Source organism: Equus przewalskii, chromosome 21 (assembly GCF_037783145.1).
Source record: "Equus przewalskii isolate Varuska chromosome 21, EquPr2, whole genome shotgun sequence".
Taxonomy (NCBI): domain Eukaryota; kingdom Metazoa; phylum Chordata; class Mammalia; order Perissodactyla; family Equidae; genus Equus; species Equus przewalskii.
Genome location: NC_091851.1, coordinates 25,674,639 through 25,697,168, shown reverse-complemented (window position 1 = coordinate 25,697,168; position 22,530 = coordinate 25,674,639). Strand labels below are relative to the sequence as shown.

The 22,530-nt window shown below is 48.4% G+C and overlaps 1 protein-coding gene across 5 annotated transcripts in view; it reads right to left on the bottom strand.

The window, feature by feature from the left end:
* The window catches only part of MYH7B (myosin heavy chain 7B), a 41,615-nt gene extending 19,295 nt beyond the window's left edge, over nucleotides 1–22,320 (bottom strand). Inside the window, exons 1-7 of one of the 5 annotated variants that reach the window (XM_070588162.1) lie at nucleotides 22,263–22,320; nucleotides 4,270–4,434; nucleotides 2,888–2,994; nucleotides 2,584–2,727; nucleotides 2,123–2,279; nucleotides 1,799–1,826; nucleotides 681–777 (exon numbers count right to left, since the gene is read on the bottom strand). In XM_070588162.1, the coding sequence (XP_070444263.1) occupies nucleotides 681–777; nucleotides 1,799–1,826; nucleotides 2,123–2,279; nucleotides 2,584–2,727; nucleotides 2,888–2,994; nucleotides 4,270–4,360 (624 nt within the window). In that variant the 5' untranslated portion in view covers nucleotides 4,361–4,434; nucleotides 22,263–22,320. Of the gene's footprint in view, nucleotides 1–680; nucleotides 778–1,798; nucleotides 1,827–2,122; nucleotides 2,280–2,583; nucleotides 2,728–2,887; nucleotides 2,995–4,269; nucleotides 4,484–4,701; nucleotides 4,818–22,262 lie in introns of those variants that run through there. The other 4 variants (XM_070588163.1, XM_070588164.1, XM_070588165.1 and 1 more) reach the window with 4 other exon arrangements.
* Between the last annotated feature and the right edge of the window lie 210 nt (nucleotides 22,321–22,530).

Sequence of the window (22,530 nt, the reverse complement as noted above, 5' to 3'; positions counted from 1 at the left end):
ACTGTGTGGGAGGAGGCCTTGGGCTTCTGGAGAGAAAAGGCAGCCAATTTTGGGGTGTTTGGGGGGGCATACACGGAGCTCTGAACAACTAGCCCTGGGGCTGGGAATGAATGTTGTGCCTCAAAAACAAAAACAAAAGAAAATACTGGGCTCCCATTGTTTCAGAAATTTTTAAAAATGGTACAGAAACCATCGGGTGCAAAACTGCCCCCCTAACCTAGCCATTAGGAATGCCAAGTGCCCTTGGCTCTGGCTAAACCCTGCATAAGCCTGCTTGTTTGACTGACAGCAGAAATGAGTCTTTGCTGCACGATAAACCAAGAAAACAATCATTTCTTAGTAAAAGCAGCCTATTTGGTAAACATTTTCAAGATTCGAAGGTCATGATGGAAGGGAAAGTTACATTAAAAGTGTAGGAATAGCAATGTGGTCCCACCCTCTGTGTTAGAGATGGGAACATTGAGGCAGGCCCGGAACTGGTCACACAGTGTGGCAGAGGTGGCCACAGCCTCTCTGGTCAAGCCTTGCTCAGGCCAGAGTCCCCCACCAGGGTAGGAGGCTCAGGCAGGGCTGGAGGCTCTGGGGAATCAACATTTTAAAAAGAAAAAAAAAAAAAAAGAGAAAGAAAAGAAAAACAGTGAGAAGCAGCAGGGAGCGGCGCCCGCGTGGGCGAGTCTTACGGCCTTCTTGCCCGGCCCGTCTCCCAGGGCAGCGACGATGGCAAAGTACTGAATGACCCGCTTGGTGTTAACCGTCTTACCGGCCCCCGACTCTCCGCTTGGACGACACAAACATGAGTCACCAATGCCCATCTGGCCACTCTAATTCCTCCCATTCCCCAACACCCCACCATCTGAGCAGGGCCCCTCTGCCCTCCCCCCACCCAGCTCCCAACTCAGGACCCCCAACTCAAAACCCCCGAGAGATAGATTAGCGCTCAGAGGTGTTGAGCTGTTTACAAAGCAAGCCAATGTAGACCATCCCTGTGAGATGAGAACACACCTGATCGTTTACTGAGCACTAATTTAGTGCCAGACGCCGTGTGGGCTCATTGAAGCCTTAGAAACCCTATAAGGCAGGCGCCATTAGCGCTCCCATTTTACGGATGCGGAAATGAGGCTCAGAGAAGTTATGTGCCTGTCCCTGCTGTGTGCCAGGCACGTACATTAACTCGCTGATTCCTATAGCTCTATGTGGTAGGTGTGTAGGATTGTTCTGTTTTGACTGATGAAACTCAGAGGCCCGATGCCAGCAGGAAGTGGCCACAGGAGAACCTTAACCCAAGTCTTTCTGGTTTCGAAGGCCTTGCTCTTGCACCAGGCTGCATGCACACACTCACACACAATGTCCATATTGGCTTGGCGGGGCGTGAACTTGCCATGTAAGAATTCTACCACTTTCCCATGGGGGCAAACAAAGGATCAGAAACAAGATTCAGAGATAAGGAGATGGTAAGAAGGAGGAAAGGGAAAGGAATCTCCCCCCTCCCCTTGAGCCAGAATCAGAACTCCCAAAAGATCAAAAGGTGGAAGAAGATTCCAGGCCCTGGGAGAGAGGGTAGCAGGGCTGGCCATCACTCTGCTTGGGTATCCCTTCCCTGCCCATCACCTATAACGCACATGCCCAGGATGGGGGCAGAGAAAATGGTCTAATTTAGCTTCAGCTGGGACACCAGCTCCAGGTGGTAAAAGCCCTGCCCTGAGTACTCTAGAATCAACCCTGGAAATGATTTTAATTCTACTCCCTTCCTGCCAGATGGCCAGCACTTCCCACCCCGTCCCCAGAGCCCCACACTCACGTGATCAGCATGGACTGGTTCTCTCGGTCTGGAGGAAAGGAGAGGGGATAGAGAAGTTAGCCAAGGTGAGGGACTTGCCACAAGTGGTACACCTTGGGTATCCATGACACGGGGGCAGCCCCTCCACCCCCGGGGACCAGAAATGGGAAGGACTAGCTGGGACCCTCCAGACTGCAGGCCAGCTCCCATTTGGAGAGACAGAATGGCTTTGCTAAAGTGTCCAGCAGCATGAGAAGGAGGGCAGGGCAAGTGGAGGGAAGGGGGTCCTTCACAGAGGCCTCCCTAGAGGGTTGGGTTGGGGAGAGGAGTCAAGGCGGCCCTTACTGCGCAGCATGTCATTGTAGGCGTTATCTGCCACCGCATAGATGTGGGGCGGAGCCTCCGAGCGGCGCTTTCCCTTGTAAGCGGCCACCACGGAGGCCGTGTAGACTGGGAGCCATTTGTAGGGGTTGATGGTGACACAGAAGAGCCCCGAGTATGTCTGAGGAGACAGTTGATGGGTGAGTTTTTGGAGATCCAGGCCCCACTCCTCACAAAAGGTGACCTTTGCAATATTCCCCAAGGAGCCACATAACGTGCCAAGCCATACCCAAACCTCCAGCCCGCGACCCCGCCTCCACAGCCCCACGACATCACCCTGCCCCACCTCTAGCCACGCCCCCCACTGCACACAGCCCCGCCCTTTCCCCGTGGCTCTTCCTCTAGCCCCGCCCCTGAAGCTATGGTCCCGCCCCCACCGCGCACAGCCCCGCCCCGCCCGTGGCCCCTCACCGGCCGTGGCTCACATAGATCATCCAGCGAGCATAACGCTGGCGCAGGTTGTGCAGCACCGATGCCTCGTTGAGGTGCGTCATCATGGCCATGTCCTCTAGCAAGTCGAAGCGGGGCGGGTTCATGGGCTGCAGTTCGGCTTCACGCACCGTCAGTACCTGCCGGGGAGGCCGTATCGTGGGGTGGCGGCCAGGCAGGAACCGACTAACGACTAACGCCCCTGTACTCTCCCAGACCCCCTTTCATCCAGAGTGCGCTGGCCAGGAGCTGCACCCTGCGGGGCAGAGGAGCTAATCCCAGGAAAAGGGAGAGCCAAACCTTCTGGTCTTTGGTCTCTACGTTGACTCTGCCCCCGGTAGCCTCAGACTTGACCTCGGCCTCCACGTAGGCATCCTGTTCATCAGGTACCCACACCCGCTTCTTCCCTGGATTTAGGGGAGAACATGGGGGCTTTGAGAGTGGCTGAGGCAGATCCAGGAGTTGGTAGCCCAGCTGGGGTTCCCAAGCCATGTCCATAGAGCTGTGCCCCTCCCAGGAGCCCCTCTATCAGAATGCAGGAGTATCTAGAGAAGATCCTTCCAGACCGGGGCTCCTGGGAGGGTCCCTGGAGACCTGGGAGGGTCCCTGGAGATCTCTTCAGAGGATTCCCTGATAACAATTCCTCACGCCCTGGATTACACGCTTGAGTTCAGATTCCTGCTTCTGTCATATTTGCCCTGTGACCTCAGAAAAATCCCTCGTTCTTTGTGGGGATGTTCCCTCAAAGGCAAAATGTTATGGGCATCTCCTGAGGTCCCATATGGAGCAGCCCTCAACATTAGGCACATAATTGTCAGAGGGTTCCGCCTCCCCCATTTCACTGAAGCCTCAAACCTAGGTCTCCTAACTCTGTCCTGTGCTCCTTCCTGCCTGACCAGCTGGCCCCAGAGCCCATATTTCACGGTGGTTAAAGGCACAGACTCAGGCTGCAGATTGCCAGGCTCTGTTCCCTGTCCTGCCACTTATAGCCAAGTGCCCTAGTCAGGACCAGCTGCATAACTTGCAGGCCCTCTTGTTAAAAAAAATTATTAAAAGTTTCAAGATGATGATAGCAGAGTGTTAAATCAAGCATGAGACCCTTCTAAGTGTGGTGCACTGTGCAACTGCAGAGCTTGCACACTCCTGAAGCTGGCCCTGCTCCCTACCTCCCCAGGTTGTTGAGATGATGCATGGAAAGTCATCTGCTCTAGGCCTGGCACACAATGAGCACTTGATACACACTGCCTATTGTTATTATTGTCCTATGAGCAAACCAGCTCACAAATAGTAGTCTTTATTCCTGTCCCTAATAAACAGAAGCTTTGGCTCTATGGAAAGCACTAAAAATAACTCCAGCACAGGTTTTACGGACACGTGGAGGCAGCCTGCACACATACCAGTCACTCTCATCTCAGAGGCCTAAGGCTCCAGCCACGGAGTGCAGCTCTGGAGGGCAGGTGATATTGTCCCATTTTACAGAGGAGCAAACTGAGGCTTGCTCACACACACACACAGGGTCCCTGGGAATTTAGCCTCAAGGTCCCAGACTCTGAGGGAAAGGTCCAGGGCTAAAGCTGTCCCAGAGTAATCCTTCATCCCCAAACTCAGTACCACCCCTCCCCACTCCTGGTCTGAGTCCATAATGGCTTCCTTGTGTCTGTGCCCCCTCTGCCTTTACTTACCATCCCACAGGACAGAGTGCACCTTCATCAGCTCAGGGTAGCTCTGGCGGAGGTAGCGGGCAGACTCCCCGAGTTCACTCACATCCATCATGGCAGTGGCAACGAGAGGTGGAAGATGAAGGACTAAAAATCTTGGAGGTTCAAGGCGGTCCAAGGCAGCAGGCACTGGAAGATGGCAGTGACGGAAGAACTGAGGGACCAAGGGCCCCAAACTGGAGTATGATCCAACAACCCACAAGGCCTAATTAGGTGATTTCCTGGGGCTCCCTACCCCAGCCTCCCTAGTGAGCCCCCAAAACCCCCATGCATATTCTCAAACACCCAAGCATCCTCTCCTACAGACACGGAGAGACTTATGCCCACCCACAGGCACCCTTACCTACCCATCCACTTGCCCTCCCTTCAGCTCCAACCCTAGCCCTGGTCACCCACCTCAGCACCACGGTGAGGGCTGGGAGCTGGGCTACCCCTTTTATTGTCGCTGTCAAGGTCAGCGGAGGAGAGCTATGTCAGCAATCTCCACGTGTCACAGCCCCCCCAGCCTGGCTACAGGACACAAAAGGCAAATTCCCTTTTATCTCCACCAGCACGGCCCCTGGGCTATTTTTACCTCCCATTGTCAGGGGATCACAAAGGCGGAGAGAGACACTCCACTGAGAGACAGGGAGGCTGGGATTCAGAGACTGACAGGCACAGGGACAAAGCAGTGAGAGATTTGGGAAGACTGAGGAACTTGAGAGAGAAACTGAGTCACAGGGAGTCTGATACACCCAGAAAAAGACCGACACCCCTAGAAATGGAGAGCAAGGGGACTCCAAGATGGGGAACCATAGAATGCCCTCTGGGACTATTTGGTCCAACCCTCTTTATACATCCAGGGAAACTGAGGCCCAGGAAAAGGAAAGCACTGGCCACATCTCACAGATCAGCAGTGGCAGAGACCAGGTCAAAGAAGCAGAGAGTGAGACATCCCTCTCCAAGCACCTGGATGCTGTCTCTTTCCCCCACCTCTGTCCCTATCTCTCTCAGGGATCCCCTGAGGCAATCAGGTCTGAAGAAAACCAGACCTGGGAGCATAGGCATAAAAGAAAGATTTGGCTGAAGAAGAATTAAATTGAGGAAATTTAGACCAACCAGGAGCACCTTCATACCCTGACATTCAAGATTCACAGGAAGCCAATTTCCCACTCTTAGCCAACTCTCAACAGGAGTTGGGGGTGCTGGCACTCAGTCTGCCTGATATGGGCTTCAGAATGTGTCAGGACACTTTCAGGCTCTCCTGTCCATCACCTCATTCAAGCTCTGGTGATGCCACAGAATTTCAGAGTCAGAGAGTCAAAGGATCCTGGAAACTTAGACACTGGACACGTAGAGCTGCAGAGGTCCAGGCCAAGATTCCAGCCAGACGTCAGGCTGCGCTCACACAGAGAAACCTTCTGTACCAATGGGCTGCCAATTCCAAAAACACAGACGTGTCTATATTCTATAAAATATGTAAAAATAATTTCAAAGATACATTTTCAACCATATATAGTTCAAAAGAGGCAAACTTAACATATGATGATAAGAATGGAAGAGTGGTCCTTTGAGGGAGGGTAATGATAGAGGGGGCACAAGAGAAGCCTCTGGAACGCAGGGAGCCTATACATAGTCATGTGCTGCACAACGATGTTTCGGTCAACAGTGGACCACATATGCGATGGTGGTCCCATAAAATTAGTACCATACAGCCCAGGTGTGTGGTAGGCTATACCATCTAGGTTTGTGTAAGTGCACTCTGTGATGTTCACACAATCACAAAATTGCCTAATGCTGCATTTCTCAGAACATAATCCGTCATTAAGCGACACATGACTGGACCAAGCTGAGCGGTGGTTACACGGGTATGTTCACTCTGTAAAACTAACTGAGCTGTACGCTTAAGATGTGTGCACTTACTATATGTATGTTACAGGAAAACTTTATTAAAAATACATGGCCAAATTTGGCAATATCTATCAGAATTACGAATGCCCAGACCATTTATCCTACACATATTAAATTTATTCTACAGTTATTTTGTCATGTTATGAAATGATACAGGTCTCCTTTGGGTGGACATTTAGATTGTTCTCAGACTTTATGCCGTTATAATCAGGGCTGCAGTAATATTCTCATAGTCTGATGAATTTTCACAAATAAACACGCTGTTCAATAAAATGAAATTGCTATCATCCTCCTCACTCCCTCTTTCAGTCACCACTCCCTCACCTACTATCCTGACGTCTAATGTCACGGATTAGTTTTCGAAATTTAAATGAATGGAATCTTTCTTCTCTCTCTCCACATTATATTTGAGAGAACATCATTGTGGTGGGGTTTTTTAACATTTTTTATTATTGTTGTTCTTCCTGCATTTTTGAGTTTCCCTCTGGATTTTCTTCTGCTTGAACAACATTCTTTTTTTTTCCTTTTTTTTTTGGTGAGGAAGATTGGCCCTGAGCTAACATCTGGGCCCATCTTCCTCTATTTTGTATGTGGGACACCGCCACAGCATGGCTTGATGAGCAGTGTCTAGGTCCATGCCCAGTATCCAAACCTGTGAACCCCCAGCTGCCAAAGCAGAGTATGCAAACTTAACCACTACGCCACGGCGCCAGCCTCCAACATCATTGTGTGTTAATTCTCTTCATAGAAAATAGGTTGTCTCTTGTCTGCCTTATTCCACTAAAGGGCAAGAGCTTGGTCTAGTCCCTAGCACCTTGCAGAGTACCTGCACATAGTAGAAAGTCAATAAATACTTGTTGAGTAGGAGGATGAACCAAACTTGGTAGATAGTTTAGATTATAGGGTTTTAATCTCCGTTTGGGGTCAGAGGCTAAGAAGGTGGGCCTGAGCAACTTATGGAAAGCTCAAGGGGTGGGGAAAACTCTGCCCACTATTCAAAGATGCTCAGAAGGCAGGGCTTGTTGCCTAGGGTCCAAGCAATAGAATTAGCCCAGAGAATCAGAACCTCCAACTAGCCTAGCCTGTACCAAATATAATGTGAGTCAGAATTCTAGAATTACCTGCTCAGTGTATAAACCTGGGGCTGAGAAACGAACCAAAAGACATGAGTCTAGAGCTGCCCTGTAAGTTTGCTTCTACTACCCAGGGAACACCTTCCTGCTGAGATGAGCTCACAGACAAACGCGACGAAGCAACAAAGAAACCCAAGAGGCACCCAAGAGATGCAAGAAATGCTGCAATCTGCAAGGACTTCAGGTACCAACTTCAAATACAGTCACGGGTCGCTTAATGACAGGGATACGTTCTGAGAAATGCATGGTTAGGCAATTTTGTTGTTGTGTGTACATCATAGAGTATACTTACACAAACCTACATAGTATAACCTATTACATACCTAGGCCATATGGGACTAATCTTATGGGACCCACCATCGTATATGTGGTTCATTGTTGACCAAAACGTTGTTTTGTGGCACACGACTATGTCACGTGCCACATGGCACAAAGCGGTACAGTCATGTGCCTGAAGAGCAGTCCTGGAGCAGAGGGAGCCCACGTGACTTGTGTGGCCTCAGGAGCAAACCAATGGGGCAGTTACAAGGAAGCTGAGTTTGGATGCACACCCAAAAAAGGATTTTTCACACTCTGAGCCAGTCAGCAATGAAAGAGGATGCCCTGGAAGAAGGTGAGCCTGATAACAGCAAGGAAAAGTCAAGCAGAGATTGCACAGGGCTTGAGGCTTTGGACTGGACAAGCTCTGAGATCTGCTCCAACTTTAGGACTCTAGCATTCCAGGATTTTAGAACCTCTGGAAGCTTTGTTTCTTGATAGCCACCTTCTCACCCCGACTAACCTACCCACTGAGTAGCCACTGCACACAGTCCAAAGTCGTTCTTCTCTTCCCAATGTTATGAGTACAGAGCCAAGACATATGTGCCTCCCAGTTTAGAATCCTGGGTGTTGGAATCTGGGGTCATTAGAACCCCGAAGCGCTAGAATCCTGGGGCAAAAGACTTGATGCAAATATATATGCAAAATGTGTACAATGGTTTGTTAATTACTCTCTTTTCCTGTATCTTTTATATTTCTCCTTCCATTTTTTTTTTTAAGACTCCCAGGGTTTTAGGAATCAGGAGCATCAGGGCTGGAAGGGAGATCATCTCATCCAGGCCCTCAGCTTAGCTGAGGACACTGAGGCCCTGATGCGGATAGAGGGAGGCCCAGGCCAGACTCCAGGATCCCACTCCCAAGGAGAGCTCTCTACTCCAGCACGTGAAAACCAGGAAAGGAGAAAGCAACTTCAATCAGGACCAGCATGAGGGTGGCTGGCTCTCCACCCTCCTGGGTAGTGTGTCCACCCTCCTGGGCTAGAGGGACTCTCTCCAGAAATCACTCGAAGAACCACAATCTTAAAGGGACTTAAGGCACTGACAGTGCTGGGATGGGCTATCAGGGAGGGCTGGGTCTTAGGGAGCTTTCAGGGCCTCAGCGTTCCCGGGCCCTTAGACCCAGGCGGCTCTGGACAGGCCTGTCACTGCCCTCAAAGACTGAAATGCTCTTGGCCGAACCCTGCCTATCCCAAGCAGAAGGAACAGTAAAGACAAAAGCCAAGAGGCAGAAAGTAGCTTGGTGTGTCGGAGACCCTGTCACAATGCTACTGCATCTGAGGCGGGAACAAAGGGGAGGGTTTTACAAGGTGAGGTACCCTTGGAGAACCCTTGAGGGGTCTCAAGGCAGAGCCCGAGAACCTTGGGCCTACCTGGGAACAGAGTTGGAGGGAAGGGGCAGGATCCAGGGTGGAGGGTAAAGTGGCTAAAGACAGAGATGGGAAGTCTTAGGATGTAGGGGGCTGGAGCCAAGCGGGACACCAGGGTCCAGGTGTCCCAGCTCCTCTCCACCAAAGGCCTCAGATCAGTAGTTCCACGAGTCCTGGAGTCCACAGCTTAGCAGCAGCCAGACCTGGAGGCAGCTGCCGAGCCGGGGCTATTCTGGGGAGATTTCCATGGGCAATGAGCTGATGGGTCAAAGCCCAAAGGGGCCACAGTCCCTCTGGCCTCTCCTCTTCTAGCTCAAGACGCAAGTCAGGAAACTGAGTATTGGAGAAATTAAGGGGGGGCAGGCAGGTAGGCAGAGAAGATGTGATTTGGGAACCAGCCCCAGCCCAAAACATATCTGCCACCAGTGCACTCCAGTGCCTTTGAAGTCCTTCTTTGGATAAAGACACTTAAGGACTCTGTTAAAATGCTTCTTCAGCTCGGAGGGACACATGAATTCAATTCAACACACATCCGACAGCTTCTAATCTATGTCCAGGATGGAACAAGACACTCATTGTCTAGGAAAGGAAAGATGTCAGAATGGAAGAGTTTGAAGGATAAAAGCAAATTTGCTACCAGGACTGGCAAGGAAAAGGGCATGACAACAAGGTCCCTTCCTTCATAGAGCAGCAGTAAATAAACTAGCAAATATGGTTTTTAAGGTGATTAAAGATTGTGGCACATGCTAAAAAAGGACTAAACAGAGTAATGCTGTGGAGGGAAATGGGGACGTACTCTATTAGGTTAGTCAGGGGGCCTCTCTGAAGAAGTGACATTTAAGGTGAGAGCTGAAGGATGAGAAGGAGCGGCCAGGGGAAGAATATCCCAAGCAGAAGGAACAGTAAAGACAAAAGCCAAGAGGCAGAAAGTAGCTTGGTGTGTCGGAGGCCCTGTCACAATGCTACTGCATCTGAGGCGGGAACAAAGGGGAGGGTTTTACAAGGTGAGGTTAGACAGGCAGGTAGGCAGGCGCGGGTCCCTGAGAGTTTTGTAGGAGTTGGAAAGGCCTTTGGACTTTATTGTAAGTGTGACGGGAAGCTGTTAGGGCAGGAGAGTAAGTGGTCAGAAGTTTACTAATGATCACTTTGGCTGCCACATGGAGGCTGGAAGGGACAAGAGGTGCTGCAGGCCAAGCAGTGAGGAGGCTGCAGGCATATAGGTGAGAGAGGAGGGGCCTGCACAGGGAGAGGCAGGAAGGTAGAGGAGAGGGGATGGAGAGCATGAACCCGAGCTCCAAGCCCGGAGCAGCCACATGGGCTGAGGTTGGGCCACAGGGGGCAGAAAGGGAGTTGAGGCTGGACGGAGAAGTTGGGACTGGACTACGAAGGGCTTCAAAAGCCAGATTAGGATTTGGTGCTTTATCCTGCAGGAGCTGGGGAGCCATCAAAGGCATTTTTATTTTATTTTTTTCATCAAAGGGCTCTGAGCAAGGGCATTTGACAATGTGGTCAGATTTATGTGTTCACAAGATCCCTGTGGCAGCTGGTGTGGAGGATGGACTGAAGGGGCGAGACCGGTGGCAGGAAGACTTATTTAGGAGGCGGCTACCATAACTTTCCAAATTCGAGGTGGTGAGGCCCATAGAGGGGCCCTCTACCCTGGCACTCTGGGGGTGGTGGGGGCCCTCCTTGTCCAAGGCTTGTCCCTATCCTTGGGCCCTGCGCAGCTGCTGAGGGCCCGAGTGGGCCCCAGCTCTGATGCTTCAAGCAGAAAATAGGATGAGGGCAGCCAAAAGGCATCAAGGCTGTTTATCCGGAGGAGAGATGCCTCAGCATGGATTTGTAGCTGAAAGGTTACTAGGGGGAGGGCGTGAGGAACCAGCTGTCCCCCATCCTCACGAAGGGCAAACAAAGGAGGGGACTGTGGCCTCAGATGTAGCAAGAGGGAGGGAGGTTAGACCCATGAAGGGAAATGTCCTGACAGGCATCACAGGATGAAAGGGCCCTTTAGTGATCAGGCTAACCAATTCTCTTATTGAACAATTGGAGAAACTGAGGCACAGAGGAATAGGCAGGTCCTTGCCCAAGGTCACGTAGTGAATCAAAGCTATGACTAGACCCAGCAGCACAACCTCTCCCTTTCAAAGACCCTAGGGGCCTCACCAGAACACTCCCAAGAGTACCCCAGACTGCCCTCAGAAGAATCTGGGACGTGGCTGCTCCAGAGAGAAATGTGCATGTATAGCCCTCCCCGAGATGGAGTGGATGGAAAGACCTGTGCTAGACTGGAGTGGTCTGGACCCCAGCACGGGCTCTGGTCTAGGTGTCTGATTCACTGCATCCTCAAGTTCAACCTTTGTCTTAGGCCCTCACTATCTCAACACCTTTCTGTCTCTGCCCTTACCCCCAACCAGTCTCAGTGTTTTTGGCATTAGGTGGGAGTCCCTTGTATCTTCAAGGGTCTTGGTCTTCCTGTGTCACCCTGTCTCTCTCTGCCCTCCATGACCCAGTATTTCTCTGTCTTGGTCTCTGACTCAGTCTCTCTGAGCTAAGCTGGGCTGGGCCAACCTCCCACCTCGAGTGGGCCCTCGCTGGTAGCGTGCCCCCATGTAGACAATGCTTGGGCCCAGTGCCCAGGCTGGAACAGGTGATAGCAGCTGTGGATCTATCTATAGCTCTCTTGCCCTTCAATTGTTCCCAACTTCAAACAATGTTTAGGCCCTGGATTAAAGACAGCCCCCACCAGCCCTGCTGAAATGGATCCCAGGGGGCATGGGATGAGGCACACGAGGGCCACATCGTGATCTCTTGTAAGTGCCTAACTCTGTCTGGACCTCCATGTTCCCACCTATAGCTATGGGCTCTAAGGCCTTCCAGCTCAGAGGCTGTGTGAGCAAAGGACCAGTGAATGAGGGAACAACGTGTGTATGAACAGAAGATTTGTTCATGGGCACATAAGTGTAGCGACATGTGGGTTTCCCTCCTCCTGCTTTGGTTGACAGACACTCATGGGCACTACGATGCCAATTCCATGAGGGCAGAGACCTTTCTTATTCTTGGCTATATCCCAGCATGAGCCTGGCTATGGCAAGTGTTCAATATACATTTCTTACCTTGGCCTTTAGGAAGAGTGAGGGCGTGCTATGTAGTGGTATGACTCAAACATGAGCAGCAGTATAGATTAGTGACAAAGAACACCTTATCTAAAGGCAGAATTCCCGGGATCAAATCCTGGCTGTGCCAATTACCAACTATGAAATCTGGGAAAATTACTTAATCTCCTAACAATGGAGATTCATAAAAAATACCTACCACATAGGATTCTGATGTGCATTATATGAGTTAAAACATCTGAAGTGCTTAGAATAGTGCCTGGCATGTAGTGAAGACTCAACAAATTACTGTTATTTCCAAGATAAAAAAAGTGCGCAGAAGAATGTATGGGATATCTTATCACCATGTAAAACGGGGCGAAAGAAGAGTTGTGTAGTTACGTGCTTACCTCTGGAGGGACCACCTTTGGAAGGCAGTAACAAGAAGCCGTTAAGAGTGGTTGTGTCTGCAGAGGGGAGTAGGTGTCTGGGGGCTATGGAAGGGAGGGAGACTGATTTTTTTCCTTGTATTCCCTTTTATACTTTTCAATTTTGAATCATGTGTATGTATTATCTATTTCTTAAGTGTTTGCTAAATAAATAAGGGTCACTTCCAACATGATCCTTGAAAAAGCGAACCCCTACTCTGGGCCAGAAGGGAGAGCCTAGGTAAGGACTGATCCTCAGCGTGTGGGCTCACTGCCCTCAGCCCTGGGTCTGAGTCCCTGGGACAACCTCTTTCCTCCAGCCCAATAGCAGACAAGATGTGTCCATGCAAAACCATCCCAGAGCTAGTGGTAAGCCAGAAGGGAGGCTTCCCAGTTTCTAGGCCAAGCAGCAGGGGTTCTGGAAACAGGCTCCTGCCCTCTTCCCTGGCTCCAGCTCCCAGCTCTTCAGCCCAAGCTATTCTTAGAGTCCAGATAATGCCAGCAGTTGCTGCTGCTCATATCAGCTTCCAGAACCTCCCAGCCCTGAGAGGCCCAGTGCTGCCTCCAGCCCCTGGAGCGCTGGCCTGCCAGGTATGGGTCTCCTGCTGGCTCTATCCTCTGCACTGCATGAGCCACACACATTCTGGCCACAAGTAGGTAAAAGGGTTGGGTGGTGGGTCCCTCTAAGACTCCCCTTGCCAGGCAGCTGGGTGGAATAGGAAGGGCTGAAGGACACCCTAGGGTATAGGGTATCCTCCTTAGGGTCACCATCCAGATAGTCTGGCCCAATCGCAGGCTCCAAACTATGCTCAGAATATGAATGAAAGAGGTGAGGGCTATGGACATGGGCTAGCCAGGGAAGCTGGGGTGAGAGGAAGGCAGTAGCAGGGAGGGGGCTTGGGACGGCCAGTGCATGGAGGGAGGGAGGAAGCCAAAAATAGGAGGTCTGGGGAAGAGACAGCAAAAGAGGGTCTGTCCAGCTCTGCCCCTTCCTTGCTATGTGACCTTGAGCAGGTCTCTCTTCCTCTTAGAGCTTCAATGTCCATCATAAAATGGGTATAACCTTATTCTATTGGGTGGTTATGCGGAGTCAGTGAAATAATGTATACAGAGCTTCGCCTGTGCTTGATATATACGCACTATAAAACGTCTGGTGATAGTATCATTAGCCCCATAAGAGCAGGCAATGTTTCTTTTTCATCTTTGCACCTGCAGGGACTAGGTTGGACCTAGGTTGGGCACATGTTAGGATTGCCTCTTCAAATCCTTGCTATGCCATTTACAAGCTAAGTGAAACTGAGCGAGTTACTTAACCTCTCTGAGCCTTAGGTTCCTTCTCTGAAAATGGATATTCAAAGAGTACCTGCCTTATAATGCTGCTGAGAGAAATAAATGAACCAAAGTGCTTAGCCTATGGTAAGAGGTCCACAATGTGAAAACGCAAGTCCTGTGGCTATGTGTATGTTAGGGTAGCACGGTGGGGAAGCCTTGGGTCTGCCTCTCTGGGGGTGGAATTTGAGGTAGTTCCCAGGGCAGCCAACATTCTGGAAGAGACAGCCTGGTGGGCCTACCATGTGGGAGGAAAGTCCCAGGATCTTATAAGGCCACAGCCACCCCACCCTCAAAATCCTGTGCCACAGCCCAGGCCCTCCCTGGGGTCTCAGGATCAGGACAGGCTTGTCCCAGCTTGTGTCATCTTCCTATTTAGTTGAGTTCAACAAACACTCTCTGATGCCTCCCAGATTGGAACCGGTTTGGGGCTTGCTCTTTAGGTCCAGCAGTCTGCCTGGTGGAGGAGACAGGCACCGAGGTACAGACAGTTCTTAACAATTGACACAGAGCCTCCCAGGCTAAGTGCCACCTAGTGGAGTGGGGAATAAGGGAAGAATGTCTGTCCTTCTCAAAAGACCAATTAGAGGTGGAGTGGGAGGGTAGGGTAAGTTATGGCTCTGCTTTTGCCCTTGCGATCACGGCCAGCCAGCTTGGGAAGTGAAGGGCAGAGAGAGGCTCAAAGAGTTAAGCTCAGAAACCAACCCAAGGAGTCTACCCTGGGTCTCTTGAGGTGTTCGGGGTGACCCTGCACTCTCCCACATCCCAGTGGATACCGCCCACCTCTCTGCGAAGCTGGACTTGGCTAACTTAAGGTCAAGAGACCTCCTCGAACACAGCCCTCAGGAATATTTTTTATGGGTTGTAAATGTTGTTATTACAAATATTTCTATTGTCCCACATAATGCTTTAGGCCTTAAATTTCATTTTTAATTGAAATTTTTGATATAACTATATATTCACAAGCAGTTATAAGAAATAATACAGAAAGATCCCCTGTAGTGACATGGATACAATCCCCCAAGCTTATCCAGATTTTCCCAGTTTTACATATACTTGTGTGTGTATATGTACTAAGTTCTTTAAAAAATTTTTTTTTAAAGATTGGCACCTGAGCAAACATCTGTTGCCAATCTTATTTTTATTTATTTTTTCTTCTTCTCCCCAAAGCCTCCCAGTCCATAGTTGTATATTCTAGTTGTAGGTCCTTTTGGCTGTACTATGTGGGACGCCACCTCAGCATGGCTTGATGAGTGGTGCTAGGTCTGCACCCAGGATCCAAACTGGTGAAACCCTGGGCTGCTGAAGTAGAGTGCATGAACTTAACCACTTGGCCATGGGGCTGGCCCCTTTAAAAATTTTTTTTTTTTGAGGAAGATTTGCCCTGAGCTAATATCCACTGCCCATCTTCCTCTTTTTTTTACTGAGGAATATTGCCCCGGTGCTAACATCTGTGCCCATCTTCCTCCACTTTATATGTGGGATGCCAGCTCAGCATGGTTTGATGAGTGCATAGGCCCGTATCCAGGCTCCAAACTGGCCAACCCTGGGCCACCGAAGTGAAGTCCACGAACTTAACCACTGTGCCACCAGGCAGGCCCCTGTATTAAGTTCTATACAATTTTATCACCCAGATAGGTTCATGGGCCCACCACCATGGTCAAGATACTGGACAGTTGCAATATCAAAAAGGTGCTGCCCTTTTATAACCACACCCTTCTCCCTCCCATCCTTAACCCCTGGCAACCTTCAATCTGTCCTCTATTTCTAAAATTGTCAATTCAAAAATGCTATATATATACAAATGAAATCATATAGTATGTAATTGTCTCTTTGGTCTTCTGTTCCTCATCTGTAAAGCAGGAATAATAACAGCACCGATTTCATAGAGAATGAAATGAGAGAATACTTATAAAAAAGAAAACGTGCAATGTCTCGCACTTAAGTGTTCAATACAAGATTGTTACTGTTCTTTTTCTTATTATCATCTCTAAACTTAGCAGAATAAACAAGGGAAATACATACCACCAATACAGAAACAATGCGAAGGTCCCCCAAAAGGGTAATTCCTAAGATCGTGGGACCCCATTCTCAACCTTACACAATTCTCTTCTGGCTTGTCTCTCTCCAGCCCCATTCCTTCTTGGTGAAAGTTTGGGGAGATGGAAAGGCAGGACTCTAGCCTCTCCCTGGGGAAAGGCTCCCATCACTGGTTTCAAGGTGACAACTGCGTTCTCCCATATATAAAGCTGTCCGTCTTGCCCAACACTTCCTAGCTCCAGGGTCTCCCTACAAACAGCCAGCACAGTCTATGCCCAGAGTCCTGCCATCTTCTAGCCACAGACAGAGTAAAGGGTCGTCTCCTCATCAAAGAGCTACATCCATTCTGCTTTCACAAATCCATCCATCCAATCATGCAAATATTTACTGAAAAATAAACTTTGCTATTATTCTGGGAAATCCCAATGAGATATCATTTCACACCCACTAGACTGGCAAAACCAAAAAGCCTGACAATACTGAATCTTGGTGAGGATGAAGAACATTATTGGCAGGAGCGCAAATTTGCAAAGTCAGTTAGGAGAGAAATTTTGTATTACCTAGTAAATCTGAATATGCTCATGACCTTCAACACACTGCACAAGAAGGCACATTTTAGACTTTTACCATTTGTAATAGCAAAATACTAGAGACAACCCAAAGGACCATTCACAAGAGAAATGGTAAGTGAAATGTGGTATTTTTATGCAATGAAACCTATAGAGAAGTGAATATGAATGAAGTAGAGTTACCCTTATCAATATGGATGACTCTCCTTACATAAGGCTGAATGGAAAAATTGCACACGAAAATATGCAATGTTATTTAAAGTAAAAAAAACAGAAAAAAATATTATCATATATTGTTTAGAAACACACACCTAGTAAAAGGATAAAAAATGCATAAGACCTTCCTCAAACCATACACACATACATACAAAAATTAACTCAAAATAAATCAAAGACCTAAATGTAAGAGCAAAAGCTATAAAACTCTTAGAAAGGGGGGCCGGCTGCACTCGTTCAGATCCTGGGTGCAGACATGGCACCGTTCATCAGGCCATGCTGAGGCGGTGTCCCACACAGCACAACCAGATGGACCTGCAACTAGAATATACAACCATGTACTGGGGGGCTTTTGGGAGAAGAAGAAGAAGAAAAAAAAGAAGATTGGCAACAGATGTTAACTCAGGTGCCAATCTTTAAGAAAAAAACTCTTAGAAGACAACACAGGTGTCAATCTTCATGATTTTGGATTAGGTAACAGTTTCTTAGACATGACACTCAAGGCACAGGCAACCAAAGGAAAAACAAAAGATGAATTGGACTTCCATCAAAATTAAAAACATTTGTGCTCCAAAGGACACTATCAAGAAACTGAAAAGACAACTCACAGAATGGGAGAAACTATGTGCATATCATATATCTGGTAAGGGTCTGGTACCCAGAGTATATAAAGAATTCTTATAACTCAACAATAAAAAGACAAATAACCCAATTTAAAAATGAGTAAAATATCTGAATAGACATTTCTCCAAAGAAGATATACAAATGGCCAATCAGCATATGAAAACGTGATCAACATCATTAGTCATTAGGGGAATCCAAGTTGAAACCACAGTGAGATACCACTTCATACTCACTAGAGTGGCCCGAATAAAACAGACAGACAATAACAAGTGTTGATGAGAATGTAAAGATTGGAACTCTCATACATTGCTGGTGGGAATGTAAAATAGTGCTTTGGGAAACAGTCCGACAATTCCTCAAAAAGTTAAACATAGAGTTCCATATGACCCAGCAAGTCCATTCCTAGGTGTACACCCAAGAGAATTGAAAACATACATCCACACAAAAAATTGTAGATGAATGTTCATAGCAGCATTATTTATGATAGCACATAGTGGAAACAACCCAAATGTCCATCAACCGATGGATGAACAAAATGTGGTGTATCCACACAATGGAATAATATGCAGTCATAAAAAGGAATGAAATACTGACACATGCTACAACATGGATGAACTTTGAAACCATTATGCTAAGTGAAAGAAGCCAGACACAAAGGCCATGTATTTTATGATTCCACTTATATGAAATGTCCAGAATAGGCAAATCGATAGAGATAGACAGCAAATTAGTGGTTGCCAGGGGCTGGAGAGAAGGAGGAATGGGGGAGTGACCACTAAGAGGTATGCGGTTTCTTTTTGGGTGATGAAAATGTTCTGGAATTAGACAGTCGTGATGGTCGCGCAATCACGTGAATATACTAAAAATCACTGAATTGTATACTTAAAAATGTTGAATTTTATGGTATATGAATTGTATCACAATAAAAAAATGCATAGGGGGACCGGACCAGTGGCACAGCAGTTAAGTTCACACATTCTGCTTTGGCAGTCCAGGGTTTGCCGGTTTGGATCGGGGGTGTGGACCTACGTACCACTTGTCAAGCCATGCTGTGGCAGGCGTCCCACATATAGAGTAGAGGAAGATGGGCACACATGTTAGCTCAGGGCCAGTCTTCCTCAGCAAAAAAGGAGGATTGGCGGCAGATGTTAGCTCAGGGTTAATCTTCAAAAAAACAAAACTGTATACGAATAATAAACACCAAATTCAGAAGAGTCTTTACCTCAGGGAAGTGGTACGTTGGGGAGGGGCATACAAGAGCCTTCTGCTACGTTAGCAATGTTTCATTTTGTAAGCTGCGTGGTGGGTATATGGATGTTTGTTACACTAATCGTTATGCCTCAAAGTTTTCATATTAAATAAAACTTAAAAGTATTTACTGAGTGTCAAGTGGATCAGGCACTGGGCTACCTGGGTGGTGTAATGTTGAGTAAAATCAGATCCCATCCTGCCCCAAAGTACGTGGCTAAGTACTAAGTGGAAAGAGGGAATGTAAGTCAATCAGTCAGTCATCTCTTCTTTCTGGGCTTCTGTTTCCTCATGGATGAACTAAGAGCTGGACTACAAAGTCTCCGAGGTTCCTGGGGGCTGAGGAGTATGTCTCCCCTTTATCAGCCCACAGCTTCAAGAGTTCTCCAAGCACGATGAGAGCACAGGCCCTGGAGTCAGTGCCCTCAATCACCGCAAGTGGGCCTAAAGCAAAGCCCAACTGAGTCTCTGTTTCTTCTCAGCGAAATAGGGACAGTAACTTCTCCCTCCCAGGATTACCCTGGTGGTGTCAATGAGATAACACATATGAACTGTCCTGGACGGGCCTGGCATGCATTAAACCCTCAACACATGGGATAGACCTCACTTTTATTCCACAGGCATTTCCTGAGCAGCGCTGCTGAGCCAGTCCTGTGCTAGAGGCTGGAAGACACAGAAATTCCACTCTGAGTGGCCAAGCAATAGCCACCACCCAGGTGGAGACAGCCTCATAAATACCAGGCAGGGTGATGTCATTATGTCATTGCTAAAAAGAGATGCAGACCACGTGCGATGCAGACCCTGGGACCACAGAGATGTCCCAATCAAGAGGCCCTCACAGGGGGAAAGGCGACATACAGCGTTAAAGGATTGGCCTCCACGCTGAGTGCAGCCCTCATTGTCTTTTTTCATCTAATTCAAACTCAAATGTTCCCACAAACCAAGAACGGAGACTGCAACGGATTCAAGTCAGCTTTGAGAAGGCCGAGCTCATGGAGCATCCCAAAGTGTGTGTGTGGAAGCACAATGGCTAACAGTGCCACACTGTGTGATCTTTGGCAAGTCAGGACACCTCTTCAAGCATCCACATCCGAGCTGTAAAATGGAGATGATAACAATACTGACCTCACAGGGTTGTGGTGAAAAGTGAGATAATAACTGCAAAGCTATTCGCCAAGTACCCGGCACTTAGTGAGCGGACCAATAAAGATTACCATTAGGAAAAAAACAGGTTCCATTTTGAAAGCAGGGGAAGTGGGGTTCAGAGAGGTGAGAAGACTTGCCCATAGTCACACTGCTAGTATGTGGAGTCAGAATTTGAACCCAGGTCTGAGACCTCAAAGGCTCAGTGCATCATAATCTCCTGCTCCAGAATCTTCAGCAGGTTCCCAGTAGTCCACTAAATGGAATCTATACTTGCCACAGAGTGAGGAACCAGCTTTGGACCAGAGAGACCTCAGGCAAATCCCCTAATCCTGGGTTCCTTGATCTCGGATCCCTGAGTGGGCCCTAAGTCTCTCAATTCCTCCACACGGTTTGCAAAACAGTTGTGTCTAATGGAGATTTTTAAAGGAGTCTATGGCCAGAAAAGTAACCAACTACTGACTTGACCTCACTTAGCATGTTTTCTTATCCACCCAATGGAGATACAGTACCTACCTTGAAAAGCTGTGAGGAAATTAAATGAGGTAGTTTATGAGAAGTACCTGAAACATCCTAAGCTTTCACCTAAGGTTGGTTTCCTTCCCTTCCTCCCTACGCAGCTTATTTCCATCATTCAGCAAATATTATTGAGCACCACTATGTGGCAGGCAGGCACCATTTCAGGTGCTGGGGGTGAAGTGTTGAACAAGACAGATATTGTCCCTGTTTTCATGGAGCTCACGCTCTAGTGGAGGGAAATATCAGATGAATAAAATTAATAATTTCAGATACTAAAAGATGCTATTAAGAAAATACATAGGATAATGTGATATAGATTGATGGGGTGGGGACGGCATCTGAAGAGGAAACATCTGAATGACAAGAAGGAGCCAGTCATGCTCAGATTTAGGGGAAAAACATCTGGGCAGAGAGAGCAAGAAGGGCAAAGCCTCGCTGGAAAGACTCTTGGCCAAGAACCCCTAACTCCCAGCCCCACTACAAGCTGAGTGCCCTTGGATAAGTCATGTAACTTTTGAGGCTCTGCTGCCCCACTAAAAATGGGAATAGAAAAACCTTACCTGCCACAATGTGAGCGGACTCAACCAAAAGGCTGTTAAGGTCTGGAATCCTACCCAAATCTCACCAATAGACACTGATATATGCCATTTGGCAACATCTTGGAAGAGGGGAACCTGCACAGAGAACTCTGGGTCATGATTTTTTGTTCTTAATTTCATGCTACAGTGGAAATAGTTTCCTTTGCTTCTGGTAACACAGTGGGCTTTTCCTGCCACCTGGGGCTATTATAGTAACTGCTGCTTCAGGCTCTCCCTCAGGTACAAAAGCAGACAAAGAAGGATATGATGGAAATACCATTGTGGCAATAACCACTTATTCCTTCCCTCCCTCCAACAAGATTGGAGGGCTCAGTTTGTCCGTAAATGTAATGACAATTGTAAATTGACAATGTAAATGCTTTGTTTAAGGAGTTGGAAGCATCCTGGCCTCTGGTTCGGGCCACTGATTTATAATCAGTTGTTCTCCTTCCTATCTCTTTAATCTGTCACCTTCTCTCCATCTCCTCACCCATGGCCCCGGCTCAAGCTTCATCATCTCATACCAACTCCCTCTGAGATCTCTCTCTGGCCTAGTCTCCCCACTTCCAAACCATTTGCCACATTGTGACCAGCACCTAACACACAAAACAGACCTTCTCTCTCCCCCCACTTAAAACCTTAGGCAGCTCCCCATTGCTCATTGGACAAATGCCAAACTCCTTAACCCAGTATTCAAGGCTCCCTCTCCAAGACTGAGCTCCCAACAGCCTGCTGCGACTCCCAGACCCGCCTCAGTATCTAAACCAAACTCCTCACTGTCTCTAAAACAAGCCTAGCCACACTCAGAATTACATGCCTTTGCTGTTTCTGTTCCTGCTATTTGGAACACTGTTCCTATTCCTGCCTCTCACCTCCACCCCTACTTCCTCACTGCTTACACATTCCCACCCATCCTTCAAGACTCCAAAAGCCTGATTCCCTGACTCCCCAGAAAAGCACTGTTTGCCTGTCCACCTCCTTAATCAGACGTGAAAGCAGGGGTTCTGTCTTACTCATGGTTAATTGCCCACAGCCTGGACTGATGAATTCAGTTCAACTAAAATTCATATCAGGAGCTTCAGATTGAGAAGAATCCTATTACAACCCAGAGAGAAGAGACGGTTACAGAATTCGGGGGCTGCCAAGGAGTAAGGCGGGGGTAGGGATCAAGAATCTGCATTAAAAAAAAACTGCCCCAGATTCTGATATAAATGATAGTGGACATTTTGAAAAACACTGGGTCACCCTCAAACGTTCGTAACTTAAAAAGTGCTGGAAAAATGAAAAGGCTTTCCTTTCGTCTCTAAGGCTTTTCCTGCCGCTGTTCCGGGGCTAGAGAAATCAGGCGGCCTTTTCTGGGGCCCGGCAGGGTAGAAAACAGAAGCCTGGGTTCCAACAGCGGCTCAGCCCTGAACGTGCTATGGGACCCTGCGCCGGTCCCTGCCCCTCTCTGGCCTCTCTTACCACACCTGGCCCCATCAACTGTGTCCCCGAAGTAGTGACCATCGGAGTGACTATCGAAGGAGTGACATTCTGGGCATCAGTTTTCCCATCTTACACTGGACGTCACCAGCTCTGACACCCACGAGCTACGCAAACCCGTACCTCCCAGCGGACCCACCCTGCTCCTCCCCTCCTTCCCAAGGTCCTGTCCGCCTGCGTCTAGCCGATGCAACCCTAACTCCAACGCAGCCCTCCCACGGACTGCCCCTTCCCGGCCGCCGTCCAGCTC